Source organism: Ostrinia nubilalis, chromosome 3 (genome assembly GCF_963855985.1).
Source record: "Ostrinia nubilalis chromosome 3, ilOstNubi1.1, whole genome shotgun sequence".
NCBI lineage: Eukaryota > Metazoa > Arthropoda > Insecta > Lepidoptera > Crambidae > Ostrinia > Ostrinia nubilalis.
Window position 1 is genome coordinate 1,460,457 of NC_087090.1, and position 17,471 is coordinate 1,477,927.

Here is a 17,471-nt window from a genome sequence, read left to right on the forward strand (position 1 = left end):
CTAATTTATAAGCACAAACCAAAATTATGGTTATAATTTGCATTAAGATTTAATAAGTACCTAATTATGTAAATAAGTACAAATACTCATGAAAAACCTAGCATGTGAAATCTAAAAATGGAACTTGAATTATTCAAATACAAGCACATTAAAACCAGTAAATTCATACTCCAATTAGATTCATAAAACATGTAGAAAGCCGATGACTATATGTTAATTAAGTTATACTTTGTGCATACAAACACTTATTGTTTACCTTCAGAAACATCTTTGGGCACATACGAGCGCCACCATCGGAATATCAAGTAGCCGTCTTGAATACGAAGCGTGTAGTCATAGTTGATGTACACAATGTCCCGAAACATAATCTTGCCAGACAGCGCATTGAGTGTAAAGGAACCTGAAGCAGATTTAATTAGTTCAATGATTAAACAACACAAAACAAATAACTAATTGCACTTCATTTAAAGGAAACAAACAAAATATCAGTGTCCTTTTAATGGTCATTTAGTGTAATAGAATGATGTTTTGTTTGAGTCCAAATATAACAATTAGTGCATATTAATGTTAATTTGCCCTCATCATTTAGTAATGCATGCAAAAGTTAATAAGGACATTTATAATAATATAATATAATAATAAGCAATACTCCTTGGAATGAATTATTGTGTATTAATCAACACCTTTTTTTTTATGCATAACAAGGCAGGTATTTGACCACAATCGCACCTGATGTTAAGTGTGATGCAGTCTAGGATGGCATAGCCTAGGCAGGTGGTTGTAAGGCTACAATTTTATTTAATAACATTTAGAGACAGACATTGTTTATTTTTAATTATACATTTAATATACTGTTACTGTTCATAAGATAATTCTAGTTTTGGTATTTTTTGTTAATAAAAGCTATTATCAACTATTTTACATTAGTAAAAGTTCAAGGTGAGAGATTTTCTCAATGAATAATACAAAAACATATTAGAAATCGTTTTTAAGACTTAAGTTCAAGTTAATAACATAAAAAAAGAAACATGCATTAGCATGTTACCTAGGTACATGATTCATTTTACATTTTATCATTGTTATTCAGATTTCAGATAACAATTTCGTCCTGTCAGTTTTATCAACAAAACACTCATTACTGATAGTTGAGAACTATTGATATGTCCAGAAATACAAATATGAAGCCTTAATTCATAGATTTCTTTATTTATAATCTGAAAACAAAATGTAACAAGTTACTCACCAATTTTGAAGTTTTCATCTTGGAAATAAAATTTGTTTATTAGCCTCGTCAATATGTAGCCGAGCACGCGACTGTTGTAGTAAGTTATATAAACGATCCATGCCATCGCCGATATCAGGGACACCAGCAACAGAATAAGATTCTGGTCTATTGGGATATGACTGAAGCTGTCCAGGGATGAGTTCCATCTTTGGGCCACAGGGTCGTCTACGAATCCGGTGATATTATCCCTGCACATACACAAATACACTTTACCAACAAAAACAACAATAGAAAGACTGTGAGTAATCTGCATTTAGGACATAAACAAGAAAAATATACAAAGCTACGCAGGAGGCAATAACTTACATTGTAGTAGGATAATCAATCACTGATATATTTCACATTTTACACTGTAATAGGGATATAACAATCCCAGCCTTAATTGCATTTCCTAAAGCTTTTTATTGTTTCTTTTCTTATCAAATAATCACTCCCCGATCATCCATCCGTCCGTGGTTCAGCCTTTTTTGACAGCTACTGATTCTTGTAGTTTCGTTTTACACAAAGCATAGTCCAGATTTCGAAAATAGTCTTTAAAAAATATCTGAATTGTACTAATATAATTTAATTTAATTATATTTGACGTATTAATATTTTATTTATATTATAACACTTTTTTTATACTATGCCTCTAATGTACAAAATTTACAACAATTAAAATATTCTTTTTGATCAACAAGTTCTGTGTGTAGAGAATAACTGATAATAAAACAGGTACTTTTAGATGCCAAGTAATGATAAATAAATCACATGATGTAGAAAATCCAAAAATTCTCAAAGTAGTCTCAAAAAAACAGTTTAACAATTGATACTTGATATGAATTTTATAATTTTGATGAATCTTGTACATTTGTTTCCATTTATAATTGGTAAAAACTCAATCTTATTTTACAATCATATAATTGACATTAAAAAATACTTTGTTTCAAAATAGTTTTGCTCAGTATTGTTTTGATTTTGGATTTTATGATTTGTCGGATTTTGGGATTTTGTTTGTTTATCCTGTTGCTAAGAAGTGTAAATAAAATTATTTCTATTTAGTTAAAGCCGTAAATGTGAAGTCGTACACTATCTTTTTAAAGACGTAAGTAAATTCACAAGCTTTAAAATGGTTTTCATTGCAATTTGGTTGGTTTGGTAATATTACCTACCTCCCAATAGGTGTTCGCTTTTCTTGTCTTTGTAAGTTTGTAACTCATACAATTTTGCTTAAATGTATTAGACTTGGCGATAAATAGTTTCTGTAAAAAAATATAATGGGGTGATTGTGATAACTGCATTCAAATCCGTCAGGTATTTTTATAGAATGCTGCTCAATGAAACTTGACATTTTCTCGCTTTTCAGTAGGTATCACCATGCCTGATAGTAATCCAGAGCCCCACCCAGATGATTCCGCTTATCAGCCAAGAGTAAGGTAGGTGGATGACATGATTGACACTACGCTGCTGGAAAACAATAATGAAAATATTTTTTTTATAATATTTATAGTAAAAAAAAACTTTTAAATGACCTCATTCATCTTTTCTTGTTTTCTTAGATTGATGTCTTCACCACGTAACAATAATATTACATTACACTTTTTTAATTTCATTTGTATAAAAATTCTTAAAATAAAGCTGGCTAATCCATCATCAGGTAATAACAGTTAAGGCGATTAGAGTCCTCAATGACCTTGGGCGTTTGACCTTCACGCCACGCGCAACACCCGCGTACCCCGCACGAAAACTCCGATTTGACACCGATCAAAAATACACGGGCATAAGTAGATACAGAATAGAAGCTCTTTCTTCATACATTACTGCCTATTATTTTAAACTTGAATTGATGAAGCTTGATGTCGGTTTCATTTAAATCAGGCGTGAAGGTATTTAATAAAATTAACAAAATCCATGAACATTTTGTACGGGATAAATTTTTTTTTATATTTTTTTTTTTGTAAATTTTCTAATATTTTTGTCGGTTCAGCCGTTCTCGAATTTTGAACAAACCCGACTTTATTACAAACTGTTATTAAGCTTGCAATTAATGATTTATGTAGGTAACTACATAAATGTTTGTTCGGGTGGAATCTTGCAAGCTGAATTAATTACATTCCTGACGACAACCTACAGTTGTTGTGTTCCCAGCGGTTCCATAGCGCTGTTAATATGCGAAAATGCACTGCCTGAAAGAATCACACAACCTATTCCGACTACACATGACTAGCTGCGCTAATGAATCGCTGGAAAGGGGGGTATCTTTATTCAACAATTACGTCAAAACTAATGAACGTAGACTAATGAATTTACATTTGTTTTGTAGAATAGCTCAAATACTAATACATAATACAATGCAAAGAAAACATACTTTAACGACCTGGTTTTACTTGTGTTGGAAGAAAACTGAAAAAGAAGTGAAAAAAGTCATATTTCTTTCTAATTAAATCTATTCTTACTCCCTCAAAATGTATTCAAAACTTGTGTCTGTTTTCTACTTCTACTAATAAATAATTTTATTGACTATTGCATGATATAAAATATTTGCTTATTAGTGTTAAGTTTCCCACACTTTCACTTGTTTTTAAAGGAAGAGATGAAAACTAAAAATTAAAAACTTAAACCCTTGTAAATTTGCGAGAAATGGGTCAAGCCCCAAATTTGAAGTATTTTCATCGATAAAATTGTCTAGGTATAGATCATGCCCTTAAAGTTTGATCACTACATGCCCGAACACACTGTATAGGTACGTTTCATGGTTAGGTAATTTAGGGAAGTTTATTTGCACTTAACATGAAAAATATGGTATCAATGTACTCGGCTGAACCATTTAAGAACCTAGTAAGGGACACTTTTGCAGATTTTCGTTTTTTGTCATAAATCACCTTAGAATTAAGGTCTCCACAGGATGTGAAGACAGAAATCGCTCTATTACACTTAACACCGGAGAAACGCGTTGCTAAAAACCTAGTAAGTCCAATTCAAATCTGCAAAAACCATTATCAAAACCTAGCAAGTTACAATGACCATTTAAAACCTAGTAAGTGCATGGACTTACTAGGTTTCAAAATGGTCAATGTGACTTACTAGAGGTAAAATGCTACTGTAATTTAAATATTATTTCGAGTTCTGTTGGCTGAGACTCGGTAACCATATCAAAATCTGGGGACTACATGAGTACTGATTCATATTCGATTTTGATTTTGATTTTTACGAGGCACTTTTGTCAAAAAAATAATTTTTAGTGTTAGTAAAGAGCATAAAACTTGCAATTTTTAACTAAATATATTCTTTTATTCCATAAAGTATACTTTAGTAACTAATCTTTAATATAAACATCGGAAGTTATCCAAATCTTTAAGCATCTTAGCAGGGCAAATGAAAATGCGTTTTTTCGCTCTCCTGTAAAATTTGCTCCGCTGCACTTACTAGGTTCTTAAATGGTTCAGCCGTACTGTCTATGCACCTTCAGTGGCAACAACAAGGTCTAGTGAGTACCTACCTATAGTCTACTAAAGGCATGAATAGATTAATTTTCACTAAAAATTAAAACCAACTCCAAAACGAATCACCAAAACGTAGGCTGCCACCGACTCCGAAAATATCAATCATAATATACGGGCTAATTTTGTAATCAGTATCCAATTTTTTTAATAAGCTGTATAGAAAAACGAGCTTTATATCAATACCACTTTATATTAATTATTTTTAATTGTGGTATTTTCGCGAATAAACATATTGAAAATCTAATTCTAAATGGCCCATTTGCGCCGAGCCTAAGTATGAAAAATATAAATTGTTTTCTTCACGTAAATCGATTAAGTTACTGATTCTGACTCGCTCCTAATTTGGATACTGATTGCAAAGGCCTAGTAAATAAATAAAGTAATAATTTTTCTACTTTTACTTATCTAGTGCAGTTGTTTTGGAGTCGATTTTAGTTTTATTACACTAATAGATTATATTTAGGTAGATAATAGCGTTTAAGCGCGTCATAATTCAATCGTATCGTCTGGCTGCACGTACTCTATGAACAACTCTGACATAAAATCTATTGTCGAACAAAAGCTGGGTTGCAACATCTTATTTTAAATTTGACAAAAGTCAAAAATCTGTCAAACTCCATACAAAAAAACACCGGTTATCGCCAAAGCTACGGTCAAAGTTAGGTCACGTCAGGTGGTGCAACTCAGCCAAAGGAAAAATTTATTTTGATCGCTAATGTCAGTTTGCAGCGAGTGACACAACCTCCCCGTCTGAAGGCCAGCGGCCGACTGCCGCCCGCACCCCGCGAAGGCCCCCTCAACAGCAAAACGTTCGGAATTTATCAAAAGTAAAATTTATGAATGAAAGTAATGTTCGATTGAAAAACGCAACGTATCATTTAAAGATTAAAGAATTCCTAATCTATTCGTGCAAAAATCTTTTAAATTAGCATAGCCGTTTGGGAGGAGTAGGGAATTTAAGTAAAAAATCGATGTCCCGTATTTATTTTTTTAATCCAAAACAAAGAGACGTAGCGAAAATTCAAACGTCACAAATGTAGTCCTTGAACTGTTGTATAACATATATTTTTTTCAACTACTTCTGTCCAGCAGTAAAAGAGGAGTAGGCTTTACAAAATGCCCATTTGACGCGGATTGAGGACTCTAATCGCCTTAATTGCAGTTATTATTATGGTGTATCACCCGATGGAAAAACATATTTATTCTACTTGACATAAAACTTACAGTTTGCTCAGAAACCAGATTTACTTATAAACTTTTTTGTTGTAGATGGGTGTTGCCCAACAGAGTGGACTTCGTGACTTTCATGGGCAAAGATGTGTTCATAATAGCACATGACATCTACATAGTATTTTTCAACTTGAAAACTCATTCAGAACTGGTGTATGTTGCCAACAGCCAGAAGAATGGAGATGGGGTTGATGTTGTTGCAGGTAGATATTTTTAAAGACTAGAAATTATACTTATGCAGGTAAATAAATCTTAATTCTTTTATTTCTTTTTACAGGACACAGAAGTAATACATTTGCATTTGCTGAAAAAGTCAAGCATGGAAGAATATTTATTGTCAATTATCCTGCATTCAATATTGTTGCTGAGTTGAGAGGTGTGTTTCGCTAACAATCACTGTTAAATTAAGTATTAGGTCATTATTGGCACTCTGAGACATAAAAAAATTGATGCCACATTATTTCGTTATGGGCTTCATTATTCCGCGTTCTCTGGGATGGGATATAGTCACGTCAAAGCACACGCGCAGCATTGGCGAGTCTCATCGTTCATCGCGACGCCTATTTAGTGTTGGCGTCGCGACGCTGGCGAGACGAAGAAGTTCGAAAGATGCTATCTAAAGTCTGTTCGCCGAGAGTTGATAAATATTATGAAATGTCTTGCAATAGCGACTGTCGCTTAATTATCGCATTCTGTATGGCGGGCGTCGTTTGTCACAACGCGCACTGAGTACTATGGTACGAGCCACGCAGCTGCCGTCAAGCGCCCCGGCCGGCGGGCCGCAATGTGTGAAACGGAATAGATTTATTTTACATAAGACCGAAATGAATGGTATGACAGTGGGTAGGGCTTTGCCCAACATTGGGATACACTATAAGCCACTTGATAATAATAAAATAATTTTTATCCAACACATGGACGCCACGTGTTTGATCCGTATCCCCACGTATGCCCATAACCGGAATAATTCCTATTAAATTAATAAATAGATAATAATGATAATCTACCAACTTTTTCATTATATCGACAAAAATAATTAGCGGGCCGCAATTTATAATGAGTTTAGAACCTCTGATATATTTTTTTTTTTATCAACTCTCGGCGAACAGACTTTAGTGTGGTTTACTTTCCAGATAAGACAGTGAACCGGTACAAAGGGCTCTGCATGATGGAGTGCGAGCTGGTGGCGGGCTTCAGCGGGTTCCCCAACTACGTGGTGTCGGTGTGGAACTGGCGCACGCACCAGCGCCTCGTCAGCGCGCCCACCGGCGTCGTGCGCCGCAGCCAGATCTACATGTGAGTGGGGGGCATCGCATGTTGACAGTAGGGGGTCGATAAAATTTCATCATGGTGTGATTTTTTTTTCGACTGGAAAATACATTGAATTGCACAGCCAATAGTGGGCTAATGGGTTATGTAGGGCTCTCCCTGCCAGAAGAGCAGTGTGGGTAGGCCCACTAAAACCAGTCGGGTCCCTCTGGTCGCGCTTAGTGGGGCATGATAGAGTCAAAGGAGTCGTTTGTGCATGCCCCACCCACGCTACGGCCGCAGCCTCTCCCTTTAGGCGCTCTAAGCAGGCGCCTTTTCTCCGAAACGCGCGGGGATTCCGCGCGCACTTCAAGCCTCAACGTTAGCGAGGCGGATGCACCCGCGTCCACCTCCATGAGGCTAGCCACCATGCCATTTCATGGCACCGGCTGCGGCTTTTGCGGCGGCTGAGAGCAGTTTTTCGCCCCTAGTATACCTATGTGCTCCGAGCTCCTTCCATTGCCTTCTGTCCTCCGTGGCGGAGGACAGAAGGCAATGGAAGGAGTTGGAGGAGGCCTTTGCCAATAGGCACACCGAAATCTTAGACATTTTGTGAAAGTTTTTTTTTAAGTGAAGAAAGCGTCAAATGTAAAATGTAAAAATGTTTCGGAAATAAAAGGCTTATTATTATATGTGCTCCGATGACTCCCCTGCCGCTACGCACAAAAGGCAGGGGGGTCCTCGGCCGAACACATCTTGAATACCCAGCCGAATTATTATGGGGCGACCAAAACTGTCTTTTAATTAATTCCAGGGCCAGCCGCACTCACATGCTAATCTGCGAGTGCTGGGGCGAAGGGCTGATCGTGTGGGAGGTGGCGCAGTGCTACAAGCGCAGCCTGCTGCTGCAGCGCGCCAAGCAGGAGGTGACGGGCTGGGAGGTGTCGGAGCCGCCGCTCGTCGGCGTCTGCTGGAGCGGCGAGGGCCAGCTGTACGCCATCGACCCTGCCGCCAACCTGTACAGCGTGAGTGCAGGCGAAAAAAACTTAAATTTTTTCACCTACGGCGTATTTCCACTCACTAGATGGCAACTCACTACTAGCCAGTAACAGAAGCTCATACTCTCCAGTGGCGCCAAGAGGCCATCCATAAAGTATGTCACACGAATTTCATGATTTTTTGACCCCCCCTCTGTCCTTGTCACAGGTGGTCACATTTCTGAGACCCCCCCCCTCCCTAGTGTGACGTCACATGTTTTGCAATTTCACATCGAAAAATTATTAAATTAACAGCAATTAGTTTTATTTCCATTTAAATTAAGTACTTTTTTTATGAAATCAACATTACATCAAATATTTGAAACAATTGAAATGTGATGTCACGAAACTTAGGACCCCTCCCACCCCTTGTCACACCATGTCACACTTTGTCAACCCCCTCCCCCCCTCTTTACGTGTGACGTACTTTATGGATGACCCCCAACTGGTAAGTGTAATTAACATAAATTTTAATCATAGTCTGCGGGCACGAAACTAGCGTAGGCCGAGCGATTGCGACAGCGGGGCGGCGAGGCGCTGGGCGATGCATACAACATCATGATAGTATAATGGTGACGCGCACGAAACAAGCCGGCGGCGGAGCGGGCCGATCGCAATACTATTCCTCATCGCCGCCCCGCCCGTCGCTCGGCTGTCGCCAGTTTCGTGCCCGCAGACTTACAAACAGACGAACCATAACAAATATTTTTTCACTGTAACTGTAGGACTCAAATTACAGCTCATATTTGGGTTCAGAAGTGCAGTGAGAGCCATTGTGCAATTTCAATCCGTAATTTAAATACCTGTTCCTTTCTAGGTGCTGTCAGACGGTATAGGCATGGTCACCAACCTGGAATGGTCTGAGAATTTACATGGAAAAATCAAACCATGCATATGTGCGTTCGGAAACGGGTTCTTGATCTACGGCCCCGACAAACTTCTTCGTGTAAGCTGATCTCATGCTTAATACAACTTTTTCAATCCTCATTACTTTACATCACTTCAGCATTCTGCCACATAATACATTTCTCCAATTTATTATGAGCCTTACTTTAACGACATAACGTTCAAATTGCAATGAAAAAAATTTCAGGCGCTAAAAAAAGCCGAGCACAAATGGAAGGTAGCGTGGAGCTACAAACCTCTGGACGTGATTACTCGACTGGTGGCCAACGCTACCTGCGACTTGGCCGCTATGTGGGCGCGCTGCGGGCTGGGATACAAGATCACCGGCGAGTCCGAAGACAAGCTGGATGTCAAGATCTTCACCTTCAAGCAGAGGTAACGGGACTATTCCCACTATTCGTTCCCACCGCTGCAACTCCTGTGTAGCCAGGATCTATAGCTTGACCGCCAACAAAAATCCAACAAGTGAAGGTCAAGCAAAGGTAAGAGGGGCTTCATCATCTGAAGAATGACCTGATGGTCATTTAGTCTGTAGCAGGAGCACGACCCACTCCTAATTTACCAGAGGAAAATTGAAGACTTGGCTTACAATTCCCAAGCTGGCCAAAGGCGTTAGGAGGGAGGCCTGTTGAGTTTCTGAGCGAGATGAGTCAAAACTCGCTTGAAATGGAACTCTTCATCCGATTTCTCTGTAGGTTTTAGAAAAAAACAAGACGTTACGACACAACTACTTTCGAACAAAATGTTGCCCGTTTAGTTAAATTTTTATTTACACAGTAATTGAAATAGACCAGTTTGCAATTTTCCTATAGTAGTAGCATTTACCCGAAAGAGCGCTGAAATAATACTTTTGTCTGAAATACAGGAACATCATAAAGGTGCAACTGATAGCACCCGACTACAAGTACGTGGCGACGATGAACGACTCTGGTGTGCTGTGCATCTATGAAGCAGTATCTGCTAAATTAGTAAGTTTTGCAAACACACATAAAAGGTTCACTTAGTTTTATCAGGCCTGTTCATCTCCGCGAGTTTACATCGAAAACAAAACACGCACGATCCCCCACCTACAGGATACTATTCGACAAGGCCTCACATACGAGCGAACATTGACTCACGCACGCGTATTCTTGTGTATGATGGAAGAAAATAAAGAAAATGGTGTACTAAATACTCTGCAGTATTTAACTGCCTAAATAATAATAAAAACACCGAATGTACTTTTTTAAGTTGCCTCAAGACACTGAGAGGTAAATAAGTATAGCCTGACCAGGAACATAAAAACCCTCGCCATGTTGCGGAAAACTAATGGTACTAATTTCTTTTAATAGCAACAGGATGACCCACGCTGAACTGTCCCGCCAAACTCAATGACAGGGGGGCGCTACCATCGTTCAACTATATGGTTTCCAACATGGCAAAAATCTGAACCAGCGATCCGGTATTGACGGTGGCGCCCCACTGTCAATGTCATCGACAGGACAGTCCAGTATTTTGGAACTATAACTGAAAACTTCATTGACATGTCACCTTGCATGTCAGTCTATTGCTGTCAAAGTGTAAACAAACTTTATTTTAAATGTGCGCAATTAATTTTGTGAATTAAATTGCTAAAATCTTTTTATAGTCGTGAAAGAAAAGTGGTTCACAATGTGTTAAAGTATTTGTCGAAGAGAAATACTAAGGGTTCGGACAATATTTTCATTGAATAATGTTTCCGACAAAGGTTGTCAAATTGACTGACATGTTTATCGTATAGTACAGTCCACTATGAAAATTAGCTGTGGTTTGTTTCAACTACCTATTTTTTTTTTTGTCACTTTCTAAGTGTTGAATTTTATGGAATTGGGAAAGAAGTACCTACCGAGTTTGAAGCGTTCATAAGCAGACATTGCAGTTGAATATTCAAGTTATGAATTTGATTATTGATGAATAATAAAATAAATCCTACTAGCTCGATTGATGGTTTCATTTAATTTATTTAAACCAGGTTACCTATAATAATATTATTTCGTTAATTTATGAAAATATCAAATTAGCCCGTAATCCTAAATCATGATACATAAAGTTAGCCTATTAATTTAACACAGGTACGACTGTACTCAGTGTTGCACTATCAAATGCAATTGACGCGCCTCTATGCCAGGGTTTTTATGTTCCTGGTCAGGCTATAGTTAATATTATTAATGATAATTCATGCTAAATCATGTATTTCCTCCGCCATTTTCCGCAGTTTGGCACCTCACGTCACATCATTTTACCGAAGTCAGCCCTATAGCTTCGGCGCAGTGCCGATCACTGACGTTTGTCAACAAAATGGTGCTTGACTCTTGAGACAGGCTAAATTACACCATATTGTTAATGACATTGAGCATACATTTTTTTAAATACCTTCGCGAAGTAAAACTTTTGTACGTAGTACTTATTATTATTCTGTGGTTTTATTATTTTTTTCCTGACCAAATCAGTAGGTATGAGAGGTCGCCACAAGACGTGTCGAAGTATAAACCAACTATGTTTTTTTTTAAAGAAACAGAAATACCAATATCAGATCCAAAATCAGAAATGCCTGAGCAGTAGATGCCAGACTGCCGATTAGAGGTTTCGTATTTCGATCGTCTCCAACAACAATGAGCACGTTCAGCTGAGCCGTATCTGGAAATTCTTGTGGAGGTCTTTGTCCAGCAGTGGACGTTATTTGGCTGGAACGAAACTACGATGTCTTCTAAATCAACAGGTAGCGATAAAGTCCATCGAAGGCAACGACATATCGTTCGAGGCGAGCCCCGTGGAGCCCCTGCTTGCTATATTCGGCGAGGTGGGCCCAAACTACGGGCTTATGCTGGCCGCCATACGAGACAATGAAGATCGCGTCGAGATTGACAAGGTGGGTTGAACAAGCTGGAAATAGAGACGATTCTGAAACGTCAAGTGGCAAAAATCTAAACTATATCCCCCTTATTACAAAATTATTATTATTAGACTCAGTTTGAACCCTGGTTTAAATTGACTTTTAGTATGGAAATGTCATTTTAAACCAGAGTTCGTCTCGGGTTTATCTTTTTTGTAATAAGGTCCTAGATGTCCAACACTGAACCGTCCCAGTTATGACATTGTCAGGAGGCTGCTACTATCAATACTGAGAAATCAAAGACCGTAGTGTATTCGTATCGCGTTTAATATAAGACTAAACTGTCAACGGCGCTGCACACATATTTATATAGTGGTGTTAAGTCTACCCTCTTTATTCTATACATTACACCTCCCTCCTTAATAAACGTTTACAGTAAAACTATAAAATATTATCACAACAAGTAACTTACAACTAAGTATACAATTTTATTATTACATTTCATTATGAGTAGCCGTATCTATTAGGTGGTTTCCTCTCCCTTAAGGGGTAACGGCGTTCACCGGTGGACGGTACAACACTGTTTGTGTCTGTACTATGAGTACCACTGCCCTCCACCCCGCCGCCCAGCTCAGAGCCAATCGACCCGCTCACCGAGTCCGAAGACGACCCCCCAGTCTCCGACTCCACTGGCAACTGTGGCCACCCTACTAAGCCTTGCTTACTTGTACCGTTTGAATGAGTTGTTGTGCCTTTTGGTAAACTTGGTTCATGGTGTTTTGACTTAAGTTTTATTTGATCAATGTGTCGATGTACCACTGTGCCGTCTAAGGAAATAATATTGTAATCCGTACTGCCTAGTCTTTCATCGATTGCACCTTCTAGCCACTTAGTTGGTCCCCGGTACGTGCGATACCACACGGCGTCGCCCGGCTGCAGCTCGCGGTGCCCCCCGCCGGCCGCCCGCAGCTGGCGCTCCTGGGCCCGCTGCACTCGCTGCTCCCGGGAGGGCTTCAGTCGGTCCAACCTAGTACGCAGTGACCGCCCCAGCAACATCAAAGCTGGGCTTTCCCCGGTTGTGCTATGTTCAGTATTACGGTACATCAGTAAATACCACTGTAAAGCCACTTCTGTATTCACCCCCTGTCTGACAGCTTTTGTGATGACCATTTTACACGTTTTTACGGCATTTTCAGCGGCTCCATTCGAAGCTGGATGATAAGGGGCCGATAATAAATGCTCCATACCGTTATGCATAAGAAATAATCGAAATTCCTCGCTACTGAAAGGTGGTCCGTTGTCACTTACAATCTGTCGGGGAATGCCAAACCTCGCAAAAATCTCCCTTAATTTATTAATGACTGAATTCGCTGTAGTTGTGTTCATTTGACATATTTCAATCCATTTTGAATAAGCATCTATTAAAACTAAATAACGACGCCCGTCTATAGGCCCTAAAAAATCCAAATGCAATCTGGACCAAGGTCGACTTGGCCAGGGCCACGGCTGGGGTGCGTGGTGGGGCGGCGATGCCGCGGTCTCGGCGCACACGCTGCAGGCGCGGCACATCGCCTCCACGGCCTCATCGATGCCGGGCCACCACACATAACTACGAGCTATACATTTTGTCTTAACAATACCCATGTGAACGTCATGAAGTTCTTGTAAAATTTTATTATGACACAATTTAGGTACTACCAACCTATGACCCCACATTATACAACCTAACTCAGAATATAATTCGAGTCGTCTATTAAAGTATGGTTTCAGTTCCTTGCTGTCAACCTCATCTGGCCAACCATCTCTGATAAAGCTTAACACCCGGCCGAGGATTGGATCCCTTTGTGTTTCCTTTTTTATTTCCCTGAAATCTAACATCAATGCCTCCGACGCAAAATGTAAATACGTTTGCTCTGGTTCATCATCATTGCTGCTACTCCTATCTTTTGCTTTATAACTATCAACTAACCGCGATAAAGCATCAGCTGTGTTGGCGTTTGTATTTATATACTCAATAGTGAAGTTATAAGCCGATAATAACAGCGCCCATCGTTGCATACGACTCGCCGTCATACTTGGAATGCCGTATGCAGGCCCAAATATGCTTACTAAGGGTTTATGATCACTCTTTAACACAAACGACCGCCCATATAAATATTGGTGAAATTTCTTTACTGCGAAAACAATAGCTAGTGCTTCTTTGTGTATTTGACTATAATTAATCTCGGCCGGCGTGAGAGCGCGCGACGCGTATGCAACAACGCGCTCCCGGCCCGAGGCCCGCTGCGCCAGTACCGCGCCGACACCGCGCGCGCTCGCATCGCATGTCACCACAATAGGTAATGACTCATCGTAGTGCGCTAACACCTCGGACCCCGTTAATATTTTTTTTACATAATTAAATGCATTGCTATGTTCTAAGCCCCAACACCAATGCTTACCCTTTTTTAATAAATCGTATAACGGTGCTAAGTGAAAACTTAAATTCTTAATAAATTTTCCATAAAAGTTAATCATACCCAAAAAAGACTTGACTTCGGATACATTCTTAGGAGGAGACATTTTCAAAATAGGCTCAATTTTACCAGAGTCTACTTTGACTCCATCTTCGCTAATAATAAAACCTAAGTACTTGACGGAATCGGAAAAAAATTCACATTTACTTTTTTTAAGTTTTAGGCCCTTTTCCATGAGTATGCTCAATACTTTGTTTATGGTATCAATGTGTGATTTTATACATGAGCTGCTTATCAAGATATCATCTAAAAATACCGTGACATTAGGTATATTTTCAAATAACTGAGACATAATTCGTTGAAAAATACCAGGACTCGACGCGAGTCCGTATACTAACCTGTTGTATCTAAATAAACCTTTATGAGTGTTTATAACTGTCAGATTTCGTGTATCATCCAACATAATTTGATTATAGGCTTGTGATAAATCTAACTTCGTATAATACTTACTGCCATGTAAACTAGAAAATAAATCCTCAATTTTAGGCACTGGGTACTTATCGACTCGTAACGCGCGGTTCAAAGTTACTTTATAATCGGCACAAATACGCAAGGCCCCATCGGGTTTGTGTACAATTACCAGTGGGGTCGCCCAGTCGGAGCAGTCCACGGGCTCGATGACGCCGGCGCGCAGCATGGCGTCCAGCTCGGCGTCCACGCGCTGGCGCAGGGCGTAGGGCAGCGGGCGCGCGCGGCAGAACACCGGCTGGGCCTCCGGCCGCAGGCGCAGCGTCGCCCGTCCACCGTTGAAACACCCCAGTTGACCATCAAACAGCTCCTTAAATCTAGAAAAAATGCCATTTATAACTTCTGTTTTCTGATCATTTATGATATTGTAATTATGACAAGTTGACAAAATAGGTACGGTCATTTCTAACTCCGCTAGCCATTGCCGTCCTAATAAAGTTGTCATACCGTTTTTAAAAACATATAAGTCCAATATTTTTCTCCTATTCTTGTAATTTACATCGACCTCTAAGTAGCCTAATGGCTTAACTTTGGAACCGTTATAAAATTTAACAGATAAATTACATTTTTGTAACGGAACATTTTTAAAATATTTATTGTAATCTACAAGAGAAATGCACGATAGTGGTGAGCCTGTATCAATTTCCATTTGTAAATTAACGTTATTTACATTTAAAATTATGCTCACCGGTTTGTAACTACTCAATGACATCTGGTACATTGGCTCCTCCTCTTCTTCATCCCGTTCTGCCGTCTCCCGAGCGTCCTCCAGGTAATGGGCTCGGGTGGATGCCGGGGTTCTGGATCCTCTGCTCTGTGCAGCGCCGCGATTGCCTCGGTGGGCAACTCGGCTCCCCTCATTCTTCCCGCCAAAACGTGCTGTCGCCGTTTTAGAGTTTTCTGGACACATTCGACGTAAATGTCCCACTTTCTTGCACCTACTACACTCGTATTCTTTGAATTTGCACTCGTTCCGCCTATGTCTGTAGTCCCCGCATGCAAAGCAACCGCCAATTTGTAGGTTGTTGATGGCATCTTCACCGCCGACTGAAGAAGGCCGTCCCGCTGACAGCCGTGAGCGGGACCCCGAGAACGCGTCTGTGGAGTACGCGCCCGCGGCCGCCCGGCCGCCCGCGCTGGCTCCGTCCGCCGCCGCCTCCACGACTGCCGCGTCCCTCACCGCCGACTCGAATGAAACCGCTATTGCCACCGATTCCTTGAATGTTATTTGGTTTTTTGCAAATAACTGTTGACGAATTCCATCATCACGTATGCCACATATAAACTGGTCTCTGAGATTCTCTTCCAAATTCGCTCGAAATTCACAGTTTTTAGATAGTTTTTTGAGTACCGCCACATACCCCAAAATATTTTCATCCGCCTTTTGTTTCCTTTGCCGGAACACAAAACGTTCTGCCAAAAACGATGGTTTGGGGTTCAAATGTTGTTGTAATATTTCACTCACTTCCTTGAAAGTCATGTCGGCCGGTTTCCGTGGGCTCGCCAAGTTCGTCAATAGTTCGTATGCGCGGTCTCCCATTGTAGTGATTAGTGTTGGTAATTTCATTTCTTCACTAATGCCGTTCACTTTAAAATACATTTCCAGCCTTTCCGCGTACAACTGCCAGTTTCCGCAATCCAAATCAAATTCCGTTATCTTGCCGACCGCCATATTTAAACTTAAAATCCTGTCGCCACTGAGAAATCAAAGACCGTAGTGTATTCGTATCGCGTTTAATATAAGACTAAACTGTCAACGGCGCTGCACACATATTTATATAGTGGTGTTAAGTCTACCCTCTTTATTCTATACATTACAAATACTAGATTTTTAGTTCCGATTTTTACCACGTCGGACAACTTTGAATGTTAATAAAGATGTGGTGACACTTGAGAACTTGAAAACTGATGTTGCACTGTTTTGTTTAATTTGCTTACACTCATGCACGATCACGAACACTTAATGTTAATAATCCACCATTATTACACATTGAAGAAAAATAAAATAAAACTGCTGCACATGACGCTTTACGTTCCCACCAAGAAGCCTTTTTGTTTCTTTCCCAAAAAAAATCAATCACATATAACCCGATCGAGTTAACTGCGCACCTACATGGAATGCGACTCTCCCTCGCCTCGCTTACCTCCCCGAGTTCGCCCCGTCCGTACCAAAGAGTCTACGTGACGTCACGGCTGCCAGATGCAGTTAACTCGACCGGGTTGTAGCTTATTTGTAATGTCTGATCAAACCGTCTCGACCAGAGGGGCGTGCAATCCTCATCACGCGTTGGTTCCCGCTGAAAACCAGCTTCTCGACATGACGATTGTGTCAAGTCGCGATTTTTGTTGAGCTCCTGTTCATCATATTTTTATTTTTAAGATCATGTCTAGGTACTCTTGCTTTGTCCGCCTCATTGTGCTGAATAAAGACTTTTTTAGAGCGCTTTC

At 39.9% G+C, this 17,471-nt stretch overlaps 2 protein-coding genes across 2 annotated transcripts in view; one reads left to right on the top strand and one right to left on the bottom strand.

Annotated features, from left to right (window-relative positions):
- LOC135088093 (bridge-like lipid transfer protein family member 1) overlaps nucleotides 1-1,747 on the bottom strand; it is a 78,858-nt gene extending 77,111 nt beyond the window's left edge. The window contains exons 1-3 of the mRNA XM_063982981.1: nucleotides 1,592-1,747; nucleotides 1,244-1,473; nucleotides 257-400 (exon numbers count right to left, since the gene is read on the bottom strand). Coding sequence (XP_063839051.1) covers nucleotides 257-400; nucleotides 1,244-1,473; nucleotides 1,592-1,593 — 376 coding nt within the window. The 5' untranslated portion in view covers nucleotides 1,594-1,747. The remainder of the gene's footprint in view (nucleotides 1-256; nucleotides 401-1,243; nucleotides 1,474-1,591) is intronic.
- A 500-nt stretch (nucleotides 1,748-2,247) lies between these two features.
- LOC135088095 (uncharacterized) overlaps nucleotides 2,248-17,471 on the top strand; it is a 39,888-nt gene continuing 24,664 nt past the window's right edge. Inside the window, exons 1-10 of the mRNA XM_063982983.1 lie at nucleotides 2,248-2,369; nucleotides 2,631-2,700; nucleotides 6,037-6,200; nucleotides 6,275-6,373; nucleotides 7,131-7,293; nucleotides 8,060-8,270; nucleotides 9,100-9,228; nucleotides 9,376-9,563; nucleotides 10,054-10,156; nucleotides 11,926-12,075. Of these exons, the coding sequence (XP_063839053.1) occupies nucleotides 2,642-2,700; nucleotides 6,037-6,200; nucleotides 6,275-6,373; nucleotides 7,131-7,293; nucleotides 8,060-8,270; nucleotides 9,100-9,228; nucleotides 9,376-9,563; nucleotides 10,054-10,156; nucleotides 11,926-12,075 (1,266 nt within the window). The 5' untranslated portion in view covers nucleotides 2,248-2,369; nucleotides 2,631-2,641. The remainder of the gene's footprint in view (nucleotides 2,370-2,630; nucleotides 2,701-6,036; nucleotides 6,201-6,274; nucleotides 6,374-7,130; nucleotides 7,294-8,059; nucleotides 8,271-9,099; nucleotides 9,229-9,375; nucleotides 9,564-10,053; nucleotides 10,157-11,925; nucleotides 12,076-17,471) is intronic.